General features: G+C 47.3%; 1 protein-coding gene across 1 annotated transcript in view; it reads right to left on the reverse strand.

Annotated features, from left to right (window-relative positions):
• Positions 1 to 24206, reverse strand: part of LOC135208716 (phosphatidylinositol 4,5-bisphosphate 3-kinase catalytic subunit alpha isoform-like) — a 75096-nt gene that overhangs the window by 24887 nt on the left and 26003 nt on the right. The window contains exons 6-15 of the mRNA XM_064241195.1: positions 22874 to 23100; positions 22052 to 22294; positions 21462 to 21656; positions 20799 to 20934; positions 20474 to 20616; positions 19959 to 20147; positions 19610 to 19753; positions 12258 to 12382; positions 4518 to 4683; positions 4137 to 4365 (exon numbers count right to left, since the gene is read on the reverse strand). Coding sequence (XP_064097265.1) covers positions 4137 to 4365; positions 4518 to 4683; positions 12258 to 12382; positions 19610 to 19753; positions 19959 to 20147; positions 20474 to 20616; positions 20799 to 20934; positions 21462 to 21656; positions 22052 to 22294; positions 22874 to 23100 — 1797 coding nt within the window. The remainder of the gene's footprint in view (positions 1 to 4136; positions 4366 to 4517; positions 4684 to 12257; positions 12383 to 19609; positions 19754 to 19958; positions 20148 to 20473; positions 20617 to 20798; positions 20935 to 21461; positions 21657 to 22051; positions 22295 to 22873; positions 23101 to 24206) is intronic.

Consider the following 24206-nt stretch of genomic DNA (forward strand, 5'->3'; position numbering starts at 1 on the left):
AGAACCACAGGTTCTCCGACAGGAGCTGCTGCAGGGACACACCTGGAGTTAGCCTAGCTAGCTCCGGGTTAACCTGGTTTGGGTGGTATTGGATCTACTGATGGCACGTAGAACTTCCGCTGTCGCCTGCAGAGGAGGAGGAAGTAGCTTGGAAGACCGTCCTGACTTAAGTGAGTCCTCTCGTCCTGAGACGAAATTCTCCACCTGGTCAAGGACTGAGTCTGCAAGCTCCGATCGCGGCAGTCCCACCGTCAATTTGGGTTCCCTCTTCGGGCCCCTAAAAGAAAATGACTCGAGCCGGGGACGTGGGCTCAGATGGTGGTAGCGGCGATCCTTCCCCCAGGTCGTTGTGCTGACGAATCAGCGCAATAACCTGGGCAAAGTTCCTCTGGATCTCAGGAGTCACAGCGTCCTGAGGAGTAGGACCGTCCAGTCCCTCCAACAGGAGCAGCTCTCGAGACCCTCCTCCTTCAGAAGGAGGAACAGCAACAACGACCCCTGACGGTCGCCTCCAACCACTTGCGCGTACGACCTGGCTGGTCCTAAAACCATGCCTGGTTCGTGCGGCGTCGTGGCGGGATCGTGAGCGGCGCACCTCTCACGATCACTCCTAGGTACCTCGCTCTTCCCGGTGTAGCCCGAGGAAGTTGAAGGTATAGGAGAGACAGACCTGACGCTCCCCCCCCGTTCGCTGGCAGGACCAGCGTACGTGGGGGGCTGTAGCCGATCACCAACCCGCGGTGGGGATCGTACTGCAGGCCTGGTCGTGCCGCTCACTGTGGCGAGCGGCTCGACTGAGCACGTCGAACCCCGATCTCGTGCGTCAGACGAGCTGCTGCTGGCCACCGTCTCCGTCCGGTCCCCTGTGGGAGCGGCGGTCAGGTGATCTGCAGAGCTCGCTTTCGCGGTGAGAACCGGTGAGCGTCCTCACAGCACGTCAAACCGCTGGTACCACCAAGCCGAAGCTGGTGCCGTTGGTCGAGGGGACCTCTTCTCAGCCTCAACCCGTGGCCGGTCAGAGACCGTCACGTCAACCCGAGGTACCGGCTGGTCGCTACGAGAGCGGCCGCTGGCCTGGCGAGCGTCACTTGCGCGACTCTCGACAGTCTTCTGCTCCGTGCCTCTGTCGTGACGGTGAGCAAGCTCAGGCGTCTTGACGTTGGCTGCATGGTCGCCCGAAGGAGACCGTACACTCGGACCTTCTCGCGAACGAGAAGTCAGCCGGTACCTGACTTAGCAGCAGTGCTACTAAGACCAGGCGCGGATGTACCAGCAGTAGCCAGCACATCCTTGGTCCCCGTCTTCTTCTTCTTCTCAGAAGAGGAGACGGGCCCCGTTCCCGAGGGAACAGGAGGACCAGCAGAAGCACCCCCCGTCACGCCAGAGCGAGAGGGCGGGTCCCTTCGAAGGTCCCGTAGGAGCCTTCTTAGGGGGGGAGGAGGCAGCCTTGCTTCTTCTTCGGCTTGGAAGCCTTAGAAGTCGAAGGGGAAGAGGCGGCAACAGACGACGAAGAAGACGATGAAGACGACGACGACATCTTCCTCTTCTTCTTCCTCTTCTTCGTCAGCTCTCTCAGGACGGACGTCAGGTCTTCCATCCACGGAAAAAGTCGGGCCAATTGCCGAAGCAACACGCCCCGACTGATCCTGTCCGGAAAGACCTGAGACCGGTGCAGCACCTCCATACAGACGCGATGTGGGCAGGGGCAGGCACGGCAGGAGCGGCAGGAACATCAGCAGCAGGACCAGCACCATCAGGACCAGCACCAGCAGGACAGCACCAGCAGGACCGCAGCAGCAGGACCAGCACCAATAGGACCAGCACCAGCAGGACCAGCACAGCAGCACAGCAACATAGACAACATTAGAGTCCCGCACCGCGCGCTTCGTAGGAGCGGCGCGAGGGGCTGGCCAGCCAGCAACACTCGCTGCAGGTACGGCAGGTACGGCAGCATAGTCCGGCGTCACAGACCTCTCCATCTCAGCTCTCACCCCACATCATTGGGACGGGTGGTAGATCCAGGGGCGAACTTTTCGGGGCAGCAAAAGTCGGGCGGCGGCAGCACATAAAACCCAGGTGGCGGCGGCACGCCCCCTCCTTAGGTACGGCAGCGATCGGCATTTGAATTGACGCCGTTGGAGTCACTGACGCAATGTGTTGCGTATACACCACATGAGGAGGGGCGGCGTACGCTGGTGTTGACACAGTATTGGTCGTTGTTGTAACCACACCATGAGTTACCACTGCCGACCCCGCTAGCCGTTGAATCAAGCCCTGGATACTGGGGGCGCCCTGCAGTCCCAACGACGCCCACACCTGTCCAAGGTCGTCACTCACAGAAGGCACACCTGAGGGAGGAACAGTCGGGTCAGTTAGAGGGGTTCACCCTCACGCCTGGGGGAGGACGAACCCCACCCAGAGTGGACGGAAGACCCCGAATACAATTGCACATCCGGGTATCGGGCACCCTCCTCCACACTCGACGGATCGAGTGAGGAGAAGGCTCCGAAACCCCCCCCGCAGGGGAAGGCGCAAATCGTGGGGGCTGAGCTGGATGGCAGGAAGGATGACGAGGTATCCGTAACCAAAGGAGTCGCTGGAGAGCTTTCCGACGACTCCTTGGTCGACCTACGCCTCTTCCTACCCTCGTACAGCACCCACTGCGCCTCGGACCAATTTACACAGACATTACATGGTTTCGTTCGGGAGCATTCTCGCCCCCGACACCGAAAACATAACTCATGAGGATCAATATCTGGGTAAGAGCGGAATCCGCCGCATTTACGCCCCTCCAGCCCGGGACACACTCTACGGGCAGCTGGTGGGCGCGGCGAAAGCTCTTCTTGATCCATGATTAATTAATCTTCACTCAATGAAAAATGAAAAAAGAGTACTTACAATTTCATTCAAGACCACAAACAAACCAGTCAGAAGAAATTGTAACATCCAAAGCACACGACGAAAATAGCGGGCAGAGCGATGACGAACACGTCTGTCACACCACCGGCCGAAAGCAAAAGTGATTCTTCACCGCCCGGGCGCGCGGCGACGTCGCACGACCGGACAAGCAGTTAACTACCGTTCTCCCCTTGTTCGAAGCTTACGACCGTCCCAGCTGCCGCTAGTTACCTTCCTATTGTTAAAGACCGAGGGTTTGTATTACGTATCGGTAACAATGCGTTTTTTACCATTCCGGTCGAGTCAAAGTTGACCAAAGGTTGATATTTTGGCACCTATCGTTATTTATATGAAAATATTTCAAAACTGATAAAAGCTACAACCATGGGTTGTATAATCTACATGAAATTGCGCACATTTCCATGTACAAAAGTTTATGTAACGGCTAATTTAAAATGGTGCAAACATTATGACAATCGGACAAAAAAATTTATGATTTTTTCGGAAGAGTTACCGCGCGGACGTAAGGAAAAAGTTTTTTTCATAAATTCACCATAAATCAAAATATTGTGCTAGAGACTTCCAATTTGTTGTAAAATGAAGGTAAATGATTGAATATTACTAGAATATAAAAGTTTTAGCTTACAATTGCGTTTTTCGACCATTTCGGTAGAGTCATAGTTGACCGAAGGTTGAAATTTTGGCACATCATTATTTATATGAAAATATTTCAAAACTGATAAAAGCTACAACCATGAGTTGTTTTTTTATGTATTCTACATGAAATTGCACACATTTTCATATATAATACTCCATGTAACGGCTAATATAAAATGGTGCAAAAATTATGTCAAAGTGACGAAATAATTTCCGAGACGTGTCGCTGATACTTTTCAGTGCGAGAAGAAAGAAATTCGCGCTTGCGCGCCTGGATAATGATTGTAAACAAAACAACGCCTTGATCTGTGAGCTCCCAGCATCCCCCAAGGCGCGTGATTCAAAAGTTTTCGCCTAGTAGGCTTATAACTATTTTTCCGCGAATTTTTTAAAAAACTTTTTTATATCGACATACCATACGTCCAATCGGCACCCAACAGACAATTTATATCGACGTTTAATACGTCCAATCGGCGTTAAGGGTTAAGTAATTACCGATAGCAAGATGCTATTGTACTGTATAAATACAACACCAGTCTTAAAATTAAGATCTAAACCTAAGAACTAACGTAAAGTATTACCATCGCCACTTTTAAAAATCATTGAATGAGAAAGTGAGTAATGAGGTGCCATGGGATCTGGATTATCCCACACCAAGCACACTGGACGACAAGCACTCTCAAGGACTCTGCATTCTGAAACACGTAGTCGTCCCAAAGAATGACTTGGGTGAAGTAGTGATGTTAGGTGTTGAAGCACAGATGTGTAATCCCCTTTTGCCAACTGCTTTTTCAGGAATCTTGTCATTTCCTAAAGAAGAAAACACCAGATTGTAGCAACTGTGAAGAGTCCAGTGTTAAGTTTTACATTTACTTACGATGATTAGGGGACGAGTCACTGGAGGATATAAAGAATACACAATATTACATATGAGTCATGTACCAAATGAAAACAAATCTAACCTTATTAGTATCATTCTTGTCTTTCACGTCGTCAAGCAAACGAACCATCTTGTCTATAACTTCAACTTGTCGAATTAAGGCTCTCAACCCCGGTCCTAGTCCACGACAGTAAGACTCTAAAATAGCAGCTACTCGTAGTGCCCCGGGCCAGCAATGACTATCTGCTCTGTATTGTAAGGAATTTAGATCAATCTTAAAGCAGCTTAACTTCATTGGATATAAATCACATAAAAAATACTGCCATAAAATTAAAACAAATAATAGTAAAGGTTACACAAAATGCATCCAAACCAATGCTTTATTGCAATGCATATCACCGGCTTAAAAATGACAATTTGTCGAAAATTGCATTTTTCCTAACTATACAAACCTGAGGTCCTTTAACAATAGGAAGTAGCTAGCGGCAGCTGGAACGGTCGTAAGCTTCGAACAAGGGGAGAACGGTAGTTAACTGCTTGTCCGACAGTCGCGCGCCGCGCGACTGGGAGGTAAACAAATCACTTTTGCTTTTGGCCCATGCAAAATACGCAGAGTGAGGGGTGGCATGAGGAGGGACTATATGTAAAGGACCTCAGGTTTGTATAGTTAGGAAAAATGCAATTTTCGACAAATTGTCATTTGTTCCGATACGTAATACAAACCATCGGTCCTTTAACAATAGGAAGACTCACTTCTTGGTGGGAGGAATCTGAGTCTTTTGATGAACAGACTGGTGTTCGTCCATCCCTGGAATGCCTCCCTGGTCGTAAGAGCGAAGGAGGGATCCAAGCCTCTGTCCGATTGATCGGGGTGTGCACCGCAGGATCAATGGTCAGACCTCTGGGCCGAGTACTAAGAGAGAGGCAAGCGTATCTCTTCGTACCAGCAAGCAAGAACTTGTTCCTGTTTGCAAGAGGCAACATTAAGTATGGGTTGTCTCAAGCTGGCATCCACTTCCTCCCCCTTGTTGGAGGAAGTGGTGGATATACGCTCCTATCCCTAGTGAAAGGGATAGGATGGGGCTCTGTTGAGTAGCTCACCTGCATCTTGTCCTTATCCAGCAGGGTGACGACCGTGTCCCTCTAACCACAGGTAGAGGGGAAGAAAAAGATGGGAAGAGGAGCCAGTCACACTCTCATTCACTCATCCATTCTTACGGTCACACCAGGACTCGATGCTGTTCAGCCTGCGAGGGTCTGGGTTCGCTACACAACGTGTTGAGCAACCACCACGGTTCCCAAGGAAAAAGATCCAAGGAACTGTGGGCAATATCCCGAAGGTAGAAGGGGGTGCATGCGGTCCGGTTGGACCAGGCGCCTGCCTTCATTACCTGCGCCACGGAGAAGTTCTTGCGGAACGCGAGAGAATGATGAAGAGGCGTCCACACTCATCCTGGGTGTCGAGTTTCTTCAGACAGCTCCGTCGCGCCTTCACAGGACAAAGCAGCATAGCCTTCGTATCGGAGGCGGTGAAGTCCATTAGGGAGGGTATTGTGAAGGACTCGAACCAATCGTCAGTTACCGAAGGGTTCCGAGTCTTCGCTACGAAGATCGGTACGAAATCGAGCGTCACAAATCCCCATCCCTTTGTGCTTGACTTCTCAAGAGAAGTCATGCAGTTACCTAAGACGAAAAGAAGGGAATAGTCGTATGACCTATCCCTCTTCTCGACTTTGGTTATGTACAGTACTCATACTGACAAGCTATTAAAACGAAGTAATGAATGCTCTGTAACAACCGAACTAAGTCAACAGCGTAGTTCGTAACTGACTCGGGCGTTCTGACAGCTGCCGACTGACTGCGTTCGGTAGGAGGCAAGTTGTCAAAGCATCCGAGTAAGTCACGTGACCTTCGCCTTTAAAGGGTTATGCCGAGAGACCAAACAAATAATGTATTTGTTTGTCACCAATGCCGGACAGCGAGGTGATGATTCTCTTAAGGCATGTGCCCAACAGGCGAAAGTCAATTGCCTTCTAGAGACCGAGGTCCCTGAAGGTAAAACATCTCATGGTTGTTGAATCTCAGCTAAGGAGAAACAACACTATGTACCGTTGAAGACGAAGGTAGATATTGAATGCAACCTACGTCTTCACAGATGAATCGAGAGAAGGATTCTCAAGATTCATAACCTGTGCTTACAAATGACTGAAAACGCTAACCGCTATTTCATTGCTGTCCGGTGAGAAGTCGTAGTTGCAATGAAAGCGGGGCGTTCTTCAGTAATGAAAACACAGGGGAAAGCCGCCTGAAGAACTGCTTCTCATGGGCTGAACATTTGGAAGTAGAGCTGTCAGGTCGGAGAGTAGGCGATGTCTTCTGACACATCTCGTAATTCGGGTTGAACAATGAACAATTGTACACCTACGAATACGAGATATTTTGAAGACAAACTCAGATGTCTGCAAAATCATTCGCATTATCGCAGTGCGATGCAGCGGGAGACTTGTACAGACTTCTGTTACCGTACGGTAAACAGAAAGATGAAAGAGTCCAAGAGATATCTCTGTTGAAAATTCTCGCAATGTCGAAGGCGATGGAATCTAGCGTCACAGCAGTAGATGGTCCTTCATTATTGCGAGAATCCCCGTTAATCAGAGACCTAAGTCTATGATTGTTGGGCAGAGATACGGTTCGGTAGTCAATCAAAGCAGGGGAGAGAGAGTCATACATGACCGTGAATCTCGGAGGCCCAGCTGATACTGAGCTGCCTGCTATCAGGCAGTTCAATACGCAGTAGTTGAGCCTGAGCTCTCGCTGACTCGTCACCCTGAGTTGCCAGGTAATCCATTATTCCACGAAGGAATGCGTTCGGCTAGAACTACCGAGCATAAAAGATATGCTCGAGCAATTATATTTAGGCGAAACGAATTTCGGTAAATATAAAAGTTGAAATGGTGTTGTCGTGACAAAACCATAAGTATATAAAATTGAAACTGAAAACTCCTGGGAGGTTGCAGGCAACCCCGAGTTGCAGTTCAATTAGAATACTTCTCTTATAAGTCGCAATCCGTAGATTAACTAGGATATGCGCCTACCCCTCGGACAATTCAACTGCTTAGTAGAATCATGTCGCGAGGTTAATATACGTAGTATATTTGTAGGATTCTGAACAACGATCTCCATCCTAAATTCTTTCCTTCAAGAAAACAAAATAAGGATTGGAGATCGACCACCTTCGATCTCTATCAAAGAGAGTGAAGGAGAAGTCTTCCTCGAAGGAAAGCTTCAATGGTGAACAGAATACTAAGACGATAGTTCAAGCCAAACTGGATATTCCCGTCCGATCTTCTCTAGTCCAGGTTGGTCGCCTACTGTGAGATAGTTTCTTTCAGCAGCAGTCTTCTTCCCAATGCTAGAAATTCCAGGAATTCGAGCATAGGCGAGGTTCCCGATTATCGTGTATATCGGGGATTCTCGTCTCGCTCACTTTGGACCGTGGTCTCGCGTAAGTGTTTGGAGATCATAAAAAACTCGAACACTCTGAATGCGCTAGAAATTCCGTAGAATTCTAAGCAGTCTGCGAAACCCCCACCGAATTCGTCAAACGATATCGGCTGGTGGTCCTCTCGATTCCCGTAGAAATCGAGAATGGGGCAGGATTCCTCCTCACGACCGGGGCTTACGTCAGGTAGGACCCCTAAGGTCCCCCCGGTAGCGCAGTCCCCAACGTGGGATCTTACAGAGAAATCTCTGTAGGATCCCTCCCCTTTCCCTCGTAGCCGTAAGGAGAGAGGGAATGTGGGAGGAATATGATACTGGCTCGCCTTCCAGCGGAACTAGCAGTTGGAGAAGAGTAGGAGCAGCCATCGCCTTGCGGCGATGGCCTCTCAGAGTCCCTGGGGAAAACGTATCGTCAGAGAAAACGTTTTCCCGCGGAGGGTTACGAACTCTCACTGTAGGTAAGGGTCTGCCGCCACTGTGAACGTCGTCTGGGTGGGGCTGATCGACACCTGACAGGAGAGAGCAGATACCGTCCTCCGACTCATTCCAGTCCTGTCGAGATCGAAACCTCTCAGGAGGACCGAAGGAGTATTTAAATACGGTGTCCGAAGACACGTAGAAATGCCGCTGTCGCAGTAGAGGAGTGGAAGTAGCTTGATCGACCGGCCAGAACTGAGAGAGCCTTCTTGTCCGGAGACGAGAGACTCTGGTTCGAGACAGAATCGGCAAGCTCCGATCGCGGCAGACCCACCGTCGGTTTGGGTTCCCTCTCGGGCCCCAAAACGACTCGAGCAGAGACGTGGGCTCTGCTGGTGGGAGCGGCAATCCTTCCGCAAGGTCATTATGCTGACGAATCAGCTTAATGACTTCTGCAAATTCCTCTGTATCTCGGGAGTACCGCGTCTTGCGGAGTAGGACCGTCCAGTCCTTCCAACAAGAACAGATCCCGAGATACTCCTCCTTCAGAAGGAGGAACAGCGGCAGACCCCTGACGGTCGCCTCCAGCACTTGCACGTATGTCCTGGTCGGTCCTAGAACCGTGCCTGGTCCATACGGCGTCATAGCGGGATCGCGAGCGGCGCACCTCTCGCGATCACTCATAGGTACCTCGCTCCTCCCGGTGTAGCCCGAGGAGGTTGAAGGTACAGGAGAGGCAGACCTGACGCTCCCCCCTAGCTCGCTGGCAGGACCAGCGTGCTTGATGGGCTGCTGCTGATCGTCAACCCACGGTGGCGATCGAGCAGCAGGCCTAGTCTTGCGCTCGCCTGGGGCGAGAGGCTCGGCTGAGAACGTCGACGCTGATCTCTAGCGTCAGGCGAGCTGTTGCTGGTTACCGTCTCCGCCCGGTCCCGATGGGAGCGGCGTCAGGTGACCTGCTAGGCTCGCTGTCGCGGTGAGACCGGCGAGCGTCCTCTCGGCGCGTCGAGCCGCTGGTACCAGCCGTGGCTGGTAACGACGGCCGCGGGGACCCCTTCCTCGCCTCAACCCGTGGCTGGTCAGCGACCGTCACGTCAACCCGAGCAGCCAGCTGGTCGCTGCGAGAGCGTCCACTGGCCTGGCGAGAGTCGTCTGCACGACACTCGCCAGTCTTCTGCTCCGCGCTTCGGTCTTGGCGGCGAGCGCTCGGTGTCAAGACTTTGGCTGGACGGTCTCCGCGGGAGACCGTCCACTCGGTACTTCTCGCTAACGAGAAGCCGAGGCGGATCCTGGTTTAGCGGCAGAACCGCTAGAACCAGGCGAGGAAGTGCCAGCCGAAGCTGGTATTCCTCTGGTCCCCGTCTTCTTCTCCTTGGTAGAAGAAAAGACGGGCCCTGTTCCCGAGGGAGCAGGAGGACCAGCAGAAGAGCTCCCCGAATCGCCGGAGCGAGACGGGCCCTTAGAAGGTCCCGAAGGAGCCTTCTTAGGGGGGAAAACCCGGGTTACCAGCTGGTCGCTGCAAGAGCGGCCGCTGGCCTGGCAAGAGTCACCTGAGCGTCTCTCACCAGCCTTCTGCTCCGTGCCGCGTCTTGGCGCCGAGCGAACTCTGGCGCCGAAACTTGGCTGCACGGTCTCCCGAGGGAGAACGTGCACTCGGGATCTCTCGCGAACGAGAGACCGAGCCGGAACCTGGCGTAGCGGCATCGCCGCTAGCACCAGGCGAGGAAGTACCAGAGCTAACCGATACTCTCTGGTGCCCCGTCTATCTCTTTCCTTACGGAAGGGGAGACGGGCCCCGCGCTCCCGAAGGAGCAGGAGGACCAGCAGAAGGACCCCCCGTCCCACCGGGGTGGGACGGGCCCTTAGAAGTTCCCGAAGGAGACTTCTTAGGGGGGAAGGCAAGCCTTCTTCTTCTTCGGCTTATGGGCATTAGAAGTCGGAAGGGGCGAGGCAGCGAGCAGACGATGAAGACGAAGATGACAGCTTCCTCTTTCTTCTCCTCTTCCTCGTCAGCTCACGCAGGACAGTCGTCAGGTCCTCCATCCAGGCCGGAGCCGGGGCTATTGCCGAAGCAACACGGCCCGACTGCACCTGTCCGGAAGGACCTGGGACTGGGGAAGACACACCGTGGGCAGGACCAGCATGGACAGGCTCAGGAACCAGGAGCGACAGGAACAGCAACCAGCTCAGGAGCGGCAGGAACAGCGGCAGCGGTAGACCCAGAAGGGACAGCCAGGCCAACAGCGGGAATCACATCAGCGGCAGGTACGGCAGGCCCAGCGATCGCCTCGTAGAATCATCGGCAGCCAGCGGAACCTGGGTACTGGCGGCCGGTCCAGGGGCGAGCTGCTGGAACACCGGAAGTCTGGGGCAGGCAACACGAAGAAAAACAGGCGGCGGCGGCAACACCCCTCGGTACGGCGGCGGCCCTAGTAGCGGCAGACGGCGTCACCGACACAGCATGGGGAGTGTAGCACCAGGAGGGGGGGGGGAGCAGCAATAATCGGCCGTGGTAGTAGTGGAGACCGCCCCAGACCTCGCTAGACTCTGCAGCAGCCCGTGGATGCTAGGCACGCCCTGCCGCCGCGGTGGTCCATACCTGTCCAAGGTCGTCTCCCACGGATGTAGCACCTGCGGTAACATAGATAGATTAGTAAGAGGGGTTCCCTCACGCACGGGGGGAAGACATGCCCCACCCCGAACGCAAGGAAGACCCCAAATACAAAATACAACGAAGAAGCTGACGCGGGGCAGGAAGGAAGACGAAGAATCGGATACCAAGGGAGTCGCGGGAGAGCTTTCCGACGACTTCCTGGCAGACCTTTTGCTTCCCCTACCCCCGCACAGCAGTGAAAAGTAAATATGAAAAATGAAACAGAATACTGCCCCGCCCCTTGCGATTCACTTCATAGAACTTAAAGGGGAAAAGATTCAATTCCCGGGTAAGAACGGAAACTTGATCCAAATATATGATCCATCATAAAATATATATGAAAATGAAACAGAATACTGCACTTGCGATTTCACTTTCACATATAATAATCGTAAGGATCAATTCCCGTGGGTAAGAACGAAAATTGATCCAAATTAATTCATGCAAATAAATAAATGAAATGAAAAGAATATTGCAATTGCGAATCCACTTTCATTGCATTCTATTATACAAAATAAAAGGCTCGTGCCGAGCGCAATCACACTCTCGGTAACGAACGCACAGGGCAAAAATATAATGAAAAGAGTACTTACATTTTTCAATTACACACTTTCGCCCAAAATACATGACTCGGCGCGAGCGCGCCCGCCCTCGGCACCGAGACATAATTCAAGGGTTCAACTCATGAAAAGAGAGGAAATCGCCGCATCTACGGCGATAGCTCCATGTTGGTTCATAATTAAGTAATGAAAATGAAAACAGTGTACTTACAGTTTCATTTTCAAGTCAAACAAACCATTAGTAGAAAACACAATATAAACAAAGCATACGACGATGAAGCGGGCAGAGAGCGATGACGAACACGTCCTTCACACCCGCGGCCGAAAGCAAAAGTGATTTGTTTACCTCCAAGTCGCGCAGCGCGCGACTGTCGGACAAGCAGTTAACTACCGTTCTCCCCTTGTTCGAAGCTTACGACCGTTCCAGCTGCCGCTAGCTACTTCCTATTGTTAAAGGACCGATGGTTTGTATTACGTATCGGAACAACTTTATATAAAATTCTTATCCCATATACCAGTATGCTGTCTTAAGTATTGAATTATTTTACATAATTTTGAAGACAACCAGGCTAATTCTGATTAAAAACAGAAAATGACAATGAAGTATTCTTATAAATCAATTTTGTCACTGAAAGATCACAAAGAACTCCACTCCCAATGAAAAAAAGGATTTATGAACTTCATGACTTACTTTAACTGCCAAAAAAAGAAGTGTCCAATCTTTGCATTTGTTAGAGCTTTCCTTAGCAAAAATCTTAGAAGTACAGAATCCAAATATGGCTCATGCTTCAAGGTTTGTACTAGCTGCAACATATACTGAAAGAAAAAATAAAGAATGATTCAGTGAGCTGTTCATGCACTATGGGAACAACTTTCATAACTATGTAAGAAATCAATGAAATATGTCACTTAGAGCTGGAATATTCTGGAAATTTATTTTAAGTTACTTAAATTTTTGTTCTTTAATAAATGCAAACCATTGCCTTTTATGTAAAAGTATTCATGGTGCAAATTAAAATGGTACGTAATCAAAGCTACGTAACAAAGTGGTTTGTTCATGAAACTTACCTGTCAGATATATATATAGCTGTATTCTCCGACGTCCGACAGAATTTCAAAAACCCCTCCCGGCACGCATGTGGGCTGGCCAGGGTGGTTAGTACCCATTCCCGCCGCTGGGAGGCGGATATCAGGAATCATTCCCATTTTCTATTCAGATTTTTCTCTGTCGCCGGTCGGTAAACAACTGTTTACAGACCTCCGCCTAGGATTTTGAAACTTCTTGTGCTAACTTGAGTATTCTGATTGACTTTTGGTTTTGATTTGGCTTGTTGGCTTGGCATACGTGATAGTGGATTTGATTTGGATTTGGCTTTGACTTTTCTTTGATTACGATGTCTGGATCTAGCTCTGCTAGCTTCAGGGTGTGTAAGGTGCATGAATGTAAGGTGAGGTTGCCGAAAGCTTCGGTAGACCCTCATTCAGTGTGCTCGAAATGTCGTAGTCATGTATGTATGTTGAATGATAGATGCATCGAGTGTGAGCAATTGACTGAAATTGAATGGAAGGCATATGATTCTTACGTGAAAAAGCTTGAGCGTGATAGAATCAGGAGGTCTTCCTCTAGGAGTGCTTCTGTGAGTAGAAGTCAAGGTAGAATTGTATCTCCATTAAATCCTCCTGTAGATGTAATTCAACCTGATCCTGTTGTATTGCCTCCGAACAATCAGGAAGTGTCTGCAGAAGGAAGCGTATTATTTACGATCATGGAGTCGATTCGCGCCTTGGAATCTAAAGTGATTGCTCTACAGTCAAATGTGAATTGTGATAAAAGTGTTAGTGCATCTAGTGTAGTGGAAGGGGGGTCAGATCGGTCCCATAATGCCTCTAGGCCTAGGCCCCTGCCGGACTCCCAGGCCTTAGGGAGCAAGCAGCCAAGCCGAAAGCCGAAGGAGGGTTACGGGATCTAATGACCGGTCTGACGTCCCTTCGGCAGAAACTGAGGACGAATCTCAGGCTGCCGGTGTTCGTGCACGGGCACGAATACTTGAAAGAGTGCTTCTCTTCTTCCGAGACTTCCTCTCCTCGCCTGAGGTTGGGACGCTCGGAAGACCTCTCAGGGGAGAGCGGCAGGGGCGCAAGGTGTCGCACAAGCGGCCGTCGCCCTTGTCGCCCTCTTAAGAGAGGTTTCAGAGAAGAGGACGCTTCACGTCCTTCTGATCATTACGTAGATTCGTCACCTGAAGATTTTGAAGCTTTTCCGCCACAGAAAAGGAACAAGACTTCATCAGGGGAGGACTCTTTCGAGCGTCCAAGTCGCTCTAAGCATGTCCTGAGTTGAAGGAAAGGGCATCCCCTCGCCCATCTTCCTCGCACAGGATGAGTCCTTCTCCTGATCGAGAACTTTCCCCTTCAAGGAAAATGCTTTGGGAAATGCAGAGACAGTTAGCCTCCTTTTTTGAGAGAAAGGAGGCAGAAACTAGTCATCGAAGGAAGGATAGGTGGCTGCCTGTTAAGAGAACTAGGCAGTCCCTGGCTCCTACTCCGCGTTTTTCGGCCTTTGAGTCTCCTTCTAGTAGCCGACGCATTAGAGAACGTGATTACGTTCCTCATGAAAGGGCGTCTAGGAGAGACGAATTTGACAGAGACGTGAGTTGTCGCACAAGCGGGCCGGCGTCTTTGTCAAAAGGCCGAGAACGCTCAAGGATTCAATATCGGAAGTTCAAGCTTTGCATGTTGATGATCACGCTCGGTGTCTTAAGCAACGAAGCGCTTACCAGGACGCTCGAGAAGACCGCTTTTCAAGACGCGCGGGGAACGCTCGCCAAGACGCTCCAACTGACGCTGTTCAGGACGCACGGCGTCCTACACATCATGACGCTCAGCAAGACGCTCGAGCTGACGCTGTTCAGGACGCACGGCGTCCTACACATCATGACGCTCAGCAAGACGCTCGAGCTGACGCTCTTCAGGACGCACGGCGTCCTACACATCAGGACGCTCTGCAGGACGCTTCTCAGAACGCACGGCGCCTTGCATATCGGGACGCTTTCCAGGACGATCAACAGTTGAGTCTGAAACGTCAGGATGTTTCTCATGTTAAAGTGTCGAAGTCATCGCGATCTTTGAAGGGCGCTGATGACCGAGAGAAGGATTCGTCTAGTGATCGCTGCCCTACTGATGATGACGAACCAAATGCGTCAGCGTCGTCAGACTATAAGACGTTGACGGATTTATACTTAAGAAAAATTTTATTTCCCAGATAATTTTCAAGCGCCAATTCCTTGCTCTCCACCTTCACAATTTGCCTCATCGAAGGCCAGGAAGGCCCCTGGCTTCGTTAAGATGGCCACTTCGCTCTCTGCGAAGAGAGCGTTTAAGAGAGTCCAGGATTGGATGGATTCAAGGAAGGTTAAAGGGAAGACTTCGTTTGCACTTTCCTCCATCTAGACTGAAAGGGAGAGCTGGGAATCTGGTACGAAACAGGAGAAGAAGCAGGATTGAAAGCACCGTCTTCTTCTCAAGGAGATTTCGCCAATTTGGTGGACGCTCCAAGGAGGTCTATTTGTCATCGGCTAAGGTTTCCTGGACAATGACGGAGACTGATCATCACCTCAAGGGGTTTATTTAAGACGCTAGAGGTGTTTAACTTTTTCTTTTTAGATTGGTGCCTCGGGGCTTTGGATGTACAATCGAGGAGTCAAGACTCGATTTCGCTGGAAGAGCTTTCGAGTGTATTAGCTTGTATGGATAGAGCAGTAAGGGATGCTCTGATGCGTTAGCATCTCATTTTGCTACAGGTCTGCTAAAGAAGAGAGCTCTCTTGTAGCGTTTTACGGCGAAAGCAGTTTCTCCCGCTCAGAAAGCGGAGTTATTATTCGTTCCCCCTTCTCTACGCACCTATTTCCGCAGTCCATGATTAAGGATCTGTCGGTAAACTTGCAAGAAAAAGCAACAAGGGACCTCTTGACTCAATCTTCCAGACGACCTACTCCTCAGGCTTCTACTTCAACAGCTCCAGCACCCAAGAAGAAATTTAAGCCCTTTCGTGGAGCACCTTCCTCTAGAGGTTCTTCGAGAGGAAGGGGGTCCTTCAGGGGTAAGATCTCTTCTATCAAGAAGGGAAAAAATTGACGTTTCTGCCCTTCAGGCACCTGTAGGTGCGAGACTCACCTTATTTGCTCAGGCATGGAGGACGATAGGGGCGGACACCTGGACCCTAGATGTGATCGAGAGAGGATACAAGATCCCTTTCCTCTCTCCGCCTCCTTTGAGCACGAAGCCGATAGACCTGTCGCCCGCATACCAGTCAGAGAAGCAACAGATCTTACTCGACCTTCTAGATCAAATGTTGGAAAAGAAGGCCGTAGAGAAGTCCTGATGCTGGATTCCCCAGGCTTCTACAACAGGTTATTCCTGGTTCCGAAGCAGTCTGGGGGATGGAGACCTGTCCTAGACGTCAGCAGACTGAACATTTTTGTAAAGAAAGAAAAATTCAGGATGGAAACTTCTCAGTCTGTGCTAGGGGCCTTGAGACCAGGGGATTGGATGGTGTCATTGGACCTTCAAGACGCTTATTTCCACGTCCCGATCCATCCCCAATCAAGGAAGTTCCTGAGGTTCGTCTTAAAAAGGGCAGGTCTTCCAGTTCAGGGCTCTGTGCTTCGGTCTGAGTACGGCGCCGATGGTTTTTACTTTCCTCATGCGGAATGTGGCGAAATGGCTTCACCTATCGAAAATAAGAGTCTCGCTCTACCTGGACGACTGGCTAATCAAGTCGCCTTCGAAGTCAAGGTGCCTGGAGGACCTTCAGACGAACATACAGCTGACGAAGGCCCTGGGCCTTATAGTAAATTACGAGAAGTCCCATCTGATCCCCACGCAGTCCATCGTGTATCTGGGGATTCAGATGGATTCAGCGGCTTTCAAGCTTTTCCATCAAAGGAACGTCAGCAGATGCTTAGAGAAAGTGTTAGCCTTCTTAGGGAAAGAAACATGCTCGGCGAAGGAATGGATGAGTCTGCTGGGAACCATTTTCTTTGCTGGAGAAGTTTGTTTCCCTGGGGAGGTTGCACCTCAGGCCACTCCAGTTTTTTATGGCAGAAAACTGGAAAGACAAGAATCTAGACTCGACTTTGATTATCTCAAAAACGGTCAAGGATCATCTGAAGTGGTGGCAAGATCCGACCAAACTCTCGGAAGGGATGTCCCTCAAGCTTTTGAGCCCCGACCTAGTGTTGTTCTCAGACGCCTCCATGGTGGGCTGGGAGCAACACTAGGAAAGGAGGAAGTGTCAGGCCTCTGGAGAGGGGAACAGAGGTCCTGGCACATAAACTTAAAAGAATTGGAGGCTATTCGGTTGGCTCTTCAGTTCTTCGAAGAACGATTGGTGGGCCGAGTTGTCCAGATCAACTCGGACAACACTACGGCTCTCGCTTACATAAAAAAGCAGGGGGGGACACACTCTCGATCACTGTTCGTGATAGCGAGAGACATCCTTCTATGGGCGAAAGCTCGAAACATAGTGATCCTGACAAGGTTCATTTCAGGAATTCAAAATGTTCGAGCGGATCTTTTAATAGCCAGTCCGGACAATCAGATGCTTCCCACATGGACCCTACATCTAGAAGTTTGTCAAGAGCTATGGAAGTTGTGGGGACGGCCGCTAGTCGACCTCTTCGCAACCTCGAAAACGAAGAGTCTTCCGATTTATTGCTCTCCAGTTCTCGACCCGGAAGCAATAGCGGTAGATGCCATCCTATGGGACTGGACGGGGATGGATGTGTACGCCTTTCCCCCGTTCAAACTCTTAGGAGAGGTAACAAGGAAGTTTGCGGCGTCGCCAGGAGCGAGAATGACTCTGATCGCCCCCTTTTGGCCCTCAAGCGATTGGTTCACGGAGGTCATGTCTCTTCTGGTAGACTTCCCGAGAACCCTGCCAGAGAGAGTCGATCTTCTCAAACAGCCCCACTTCGAGAGGTACCACGGAAACCTCTCCGCTCTGAGTTCTGACTGCGTTCAGACTATCAAGAAGTTGGCCAGAGCGAGAGGTTTTTCAAGATCAGTGGCAGAGGCTATTGCCAATGCGAGAAGAGCTTCCTCTCGAGCAGTTTATACAGTCGAAGTGGGCTGTCTTCAGGAGATGGTGTAGGAAGAAAGGTATTTCCTCCTCCACGACCTCTGTGAACCAAATCGCTGAGTTTCTCCTGCATTTGAGAAATGTGGACAAAACTAGCAGTGCCCACAATAAAAGGATACAAGAGTATGCTGTCAGCTGTCTTCCGCCACAGAGGATTAGATCTGACAAATGATAAAGATCTTCACGATCTTTTGAGATCGTTTGAGACAACCAAAGTACTACAACCGAAGGTTCCATCATGGAACCTTGATGTAGTTCTAAGATTCTTGATGTCGGCTCCCTTTGAACCTCTGCATGCTGCCTCATTGAGAGACACTACTAGAAAGGCGATTTTTTCTAACTGCTCTTGCCACGGCAAAGAGGGTTAGTGAAATTCAGGCAATTAGTAAAGATGTGGGTTTCAGAGGACACAGTGCAGTGTGCTCCTTGGATCCTAATTTCTTAGCGAAGAATGAGAACCCATCTAACCCCTGGCCAAAAACCGTTGAAATCAAGGGTTAACAGAGTTCATCGGACAAGAGCCAGAGAGAGTCCTGTGCCCTGTCAGGGCTTTCAAATTTTACATGCAAAAGACCAAAGATTGTCGGGGTCCTTCTGAGAACTTATGGTGTTCTGTTAAGAGACCCGACTTTCCTATGTCGAAGAATGCACTGGCATTCTTTTTACGGAGCACCATCAGGGAGGCCCATGCGTCCTGCTCGGATGGTGATATGAAGCTTTTGAAAATAAAAGCCCATGAAGTGAGAGCTGTTGCGACTTCAATGGCATTTCGAAAGAATATGGCACTTAATGATATCATTAGCGCTACTTTTTGGCGAAGCAACTCTGTGTTTGCTTCACATTACCTGCGGGATGTGAAGACGGCATATGAGAACTGCGAGTCGCTTGGACCATACATATCCGCAGAAATGGTGTTGGGGGCAGGGAGCAGCACAAATACTATCCTATAGAAAAGGGGTAGGTGTGCTTTTTAATTTTGGTGTTGGTTTATGGTTGAAGGGTTGGTTTGCTTGAGGCGCTTTCCCTTTCTTTAGCCTAGAAGTTATGGGACTAACTTCGATAGGTTAGGTCAGGTGGTGGTTTTTAGCTTCGTTGCCCTCACAGTATGGTCAATATGGTCTAGTCACATTGTGGTCACGCCCCCGTTGACAGATCATCTAGAGCGCACCAACTACACAGGTCACTACCTTGTTGGCAACTCTAGTAAAGCAAAAGCAAGACTTCGGTGACAGTAATCAAGAAGTCAGCTATGCTAACAGGTAAGGAATCAAGATGTCAATCATCTGCACTTGAGGTGTTTCCTAAATCCTTCTATATTCCTGTCCCTTCCCACCTCCAATGGTGGGATTCAGCTATATATATATCTGACAGTAAGTTTCATGAACAAAATGTTATTGTTATGATACAATAAAGTTTGTTCATACTTACCTGGCAGATATATATAATTAAAGTACCCACCCACCTCCCCTCAGGGGACAGTGGTATGAAAAATCTGAATAGAAAATGGGAATGATTCCTGATATCCGCCTCCCAGCGGCGGGAATGGGTACTAACCACCTGGCCGCCCACTGCGTGTGCCGGGAGTTTTGAAATTCTGTCGGACGTCGGAGAATACAGCTATATATATATCTGCCAGGTAAGTATGAACAAACTTTATTGTATCATAACAATAACATTTTTTTTGGTGGGAAGTAGGTGACTGGTGTTACTGCCAGCTAACCTATTGGTTACCTGTCACTCCTTCCTTTGCCAACTTCAAGCCAAGATATCTGTTTCATTTGGGTTATCTGACTCCATAACAATCTTATAGGGTTAATAACAGTGCAGCAAACATTGTGAATTGGGTATCTGTATATACCTGGAACAGCAAGATAAATTAAAAAGCATAAATCTTATCAACTCACCTGAAAAAGCATTTCATCTGGAAGGCCTTTATCTAAAGACCTGACAGCATGCTGTCGCACAACAGGATCAGCAAATTTACACTGAAGGAGTTCCAAAGCAATTTCTGGAGACACCAAAGGCCAATCTTTGATGAGCAAATACAACTGTGGAAAAAGGTAGTGCAATTTTACTTTTAAATGTAAATAACTAGAACACAACAATTTAAAATGCTAAATTAATTTTTTGTTAACAACTCAATTTTCTCCACAACTTTTTGACATATTTCCAATGCAGTATTGAAAAGGAACAAGACAAAGTTTTTTTAAACAAGAATCTCCTGAGATTCAGACACTTTCTTACAAAACACACCTGACTGACTTGATCCCTCGAGGACCAGCGAACTGCATCCAAGAGCCTTGGCAAAGAATCTGGTACGCTGATACATAGCTTGCGCTTTGACCATAAAAACTCTATCTCCTCCTGGCTGAGTCTAGATAACGGATCTCGAAGAGTTAACTCTTTGATTTGGGCCAATTCAGCTGAGTTATCACATGTATTCTGATTTCAAGAAAAATTGTAATAGGTAATTGTTTGAAGAAAAATATTAATACATATTTAGAAAGTATGACCAATTGAATCTCATTTTGGAAATCTTGCTACATCTTGATTGAATATTTTTGTGATAAAGGAAGACATGGCAATATAACTTATAACATTTTCTGAGACTGATTAACATAGACATGGCAATAATTATTAACATTTATTGTGACTCATTAATAATGTTAGAATATCATGGTTTAAAAGTAACTAAACAGGGAACTTGCTACACAGATAACTTTCATACCTAAGGGACTTGTGAAAACCCATACCCTGTATTACATTACCTTGTTTTTTTGTCGGCATTCAAGTTTTATAATATATCGAGCATAGTCTTCCATTTGCTGGGCATCTGGAAACATCACATGCTGGTTGAAGCGACGCTCAAAACCAACTTCCAAACAAGTACTGTCACTATTATATGACTGGGCTGCAATAGAAAATAAAATATTATTGAAACAAATTTGCAACAGATTGAACTCCATTTTAACAAGGAGAAAAACAGATGAAATTGAAAAAACATCAAAAGTGTGCATCAGTAAGTCTACACTTATTGATACACATTAAAAACAGATATCTCCCAAACATAAATCAAGAAGCTCCTTTTCTTACCTGAGGTATTGAGTGGATTTAGCAGCTCTTCACAACCCTTGGGAGGGGGTTGCATAGTCACCAATACCCTATTATGCACAAGTCTGTTGTGAAAGTCGAACAAGTTAATGTTTCCCCATGCTAGCATACAGTGTTCCTGAAATAAAAATTAAACAATTTCAGTTTCTTTATATGCTACCTGATTCAGTATTCAAGTAAATGTGTTAATAAACTATTCTTATATGCAGCACGTACTGGTGACAAAATAAGATAATGCCTGATATAAAAAACTTTTTGCAAAAGAACTTAATTTTTTCAGTTATTACTTAAAAAGTTTTATAATCGGTCTCTACATGAAAATGATATTACATAATGTGTTTTCAATAAACAAACATTTTTACAAAACTATCAATCCTTATCATTCTTAATCCATGTGAAACAAACCCAATCATGCCAACTTGAATGAGTTTGAAAAAAAATCCCTACTTTGTATGGAGCACGGCATTCAATCACTAATTATGTACACAATTAAACAAAATTATGTACAGAAATAACTCCCCTAACCTAAAATATTTTGATAGCTACTTTCATGGTGAAATAAAGGACTGTGTTGATTCAGAAAATAACATCACATTTAATCAACTAAAATACCATCTTTCCATAAACAATGTTTTCCAAACTAACCACTTTTTCTTTCTTCTTCTGCCGCTTTTCACCACAAATTGAGAGGCAAAGAAGAGCTCCACGAGGAATCTCCTGGATGGGAAGTTCAAACTGGAGCCATTCTCCCCACTTTGGACTGGTGCAAATCACATGCCGAGTTTCTCGTACCGGACATAGTTGCTCTCCCCCATGAAAAATGCCAGCTTGTACATAAATCTATAGAAATAAAACAAATGATTTCAATGCTCTTAATCATGGAGTACCTATTTCTAGAGCTTAGAGGACATATTTATCATAATAATTAAGTGATCTAGTGGAATGTAATTTACAACTCATCATGTTGAGGACATGTACATTATTAATCAAAAAATGAACCTTATTCATATGGAACAAGCCCACAGGGGCCATTGATGTGAAACTCAAGCTTCCAAAGAATATGGTGTTCATTTGAAAGAAGTAACAGAACATAATGGGGAATACAGAAAGATGGGGTTCTGATGAAACAAGTAAATGTAAACAAAATTCTTTAAATGCCAAGTAGTATATTCCCAGTTCTACTTTTTTTTAGCTAAAAATTAAAAGAAATTAAAAACTCAAGTCTACATGTTCACCTTTTGGGCTTCTCGAACATTGACATATGTTGCAGAGAGTATGTGCACCTTCAATCTTCCATCCATACTTGGATGCCATAGTGATAAGGGCTGTACTTCTGGTATGGCTGGAAGGTCACCGGAAGGCGTTCTTACAAAGGATGGCTCAATAAACTCAAATGTATTCAGAGAGGCATAAAGCTCGCCACGAGAAACAAGGCAGAACTGTGGAGTTTTCCCACGTGACAGCCATACTCGCACAGTCTAAAGAGAGAAGGAAACAGAGTTTACATATTTATTTATTTCGTTCTTGTTTAGACAGAAAAAAATGTAAAGGGGCAAAGTATACCACACATGAAGATGAAGAAATTCAACTGAAAATCATTAGATTATGGAATAATAAAAGCCAGTGCATTTACTAATGTGTAAAAAAAACTTTAACTTGTTTTAAAGATAAAAAGTCACAGGGCTTCTCAAGCAATTCTAGATCCTGAACATTACAAATTTCTCTGGTTGCATGCATTAATAATCTTACTGCAGAAAATTCTTTTGTGAAAGCATGCATATAAAAAGTAAAGGAAACTAACTTGCTTCATTGGATGATATTACAGCAAACCCTACTCTGATTGAAGATTTGGATATGTCTATGAATGGAATAGAGGGGCAATTACTTCTGCTGTGTTCGACTGTATGCTGTTTGTGATGTTCAGAAAGTGGCAAAAGTGAGGAGGAGGAGGAGGAGGAAGAACATAATGTATTGGAAGGGCAACCTCAGTGAGAGGTAAAACATTTGTTAACTTGGCAATGTTATATTGTTATAAGAGCACAATTTTAAACACCTACCTTATATTGAGTTATAGGACGGCCAGCCAAAAGGTATTCATTTGTTCCACAAATTTTCAAAGCATAGCGAGATGCATTCTGAACAGCTGCCATGGAACCATGGTTGTCTGGGGGTATATTAAACCGTGCCAAAGCCTCAACAATTATTCCATCTGGGTATGTGTCCCAAGGAACTCGTAAACTGGTCGATTCTGAAGTGCCTCTCCATACTGTTGCTGTCAGATAACCTTTAAATAAAAATGATCATCTGTGGTAAAAGAACACAATAATAGTTATGGAGTAACTATATTAAAATAAGCCAGCCATCTCATTTATGCTGTTATCAACATCCCTTGGTCTCCATTCCAAATTAGGGTCCTATTCCATAAGGCAACAGATAAATTCTTTTAACATAATGCTTCCAAAGCTGCACCCTAACTTCAAATTCCTCCTTTCAAGATCTATGATCTTTTATAGGAATTTATCTCAAGTTAGTAAACCCACCAAATACTTGTAAACATGATATTGTTATTTTACAATAAAGTTTTGTACATACTTACCTGGCAGACATATACTTAGCTTACGTCTCTGACGTCACGACAGAATTCAAAACTCGCGGCTAACGCGACAGGTAGGTCAGGTGATCTACCTTACCCGCCGCTGGGAAGCGGGTGTAAGAACCAACATACCTTTCTTGCCAGATTTTTTCTCTCTTATACCTGTCTCCTGAGGGGAGGCTGGGCGGGCCATCAATCGTATATGTCTGCCAGGTAAGTATGTACAAAACTTTATTGTAAAATAACAATATCATTTTTGTACATGAACTTTCCTGTCAGACATATACTTAGCTGATTGACACCCTTGGTGGAGGGTACAAGACAGAAAATAACAAAGAAAAGGTAAACAACACCTGTTGTAGGATAAAAATAACCTTTGGTTCTTCTTACCTGTTTAGGCTGAAGACTTCATAAATAACTGTCTATTAGTCTGCATAGCCATAAGAGCTACAGCGAGGGCGTGACCTACAGCTGAAAAGACTCTTTGGGTCTACTAACGGATTTGATATCCGCTTACTTAGTAGAATCCAAGTCGGATCATGTCAATGGGGGTTCGCCTCTTCTATGACAGAACCTGTCCACTACCAACGCAGGGAACTTCAAACCAAATCCGATCACCTAACCAAACTAAAGTTATTAGTATTACGAAACGAAAAAAGATGCCTACCTGCATCATTTTTCATACAACCTATGAACTCAATTAACAAAAACAAGGGAAAAAAAAACTACTAAGGATATGTTCCAGCTCCCTGCCCCAGCACCGAATCCGCCGATACGTACGGGCCTAAAGCGAAGCA

The sequence above is a fragment of the Macrobrachium nipponense genome, chromosome 35, assembly GCF_015104395.2.
Source record: "Macrobrachium nipponense isolate FS-2020 chromosome 35, ASM1510439v2, whole genome shotgun sequence".
In the NCBI taxonomy this organism is placed as follows: domain Eukaryota; kingdom Metazoa; phylum Arthropoda; class Malacostraca; order Decapoda; family Palaemonidae; genus Macrobrachium; species Macrobrachium nipponense.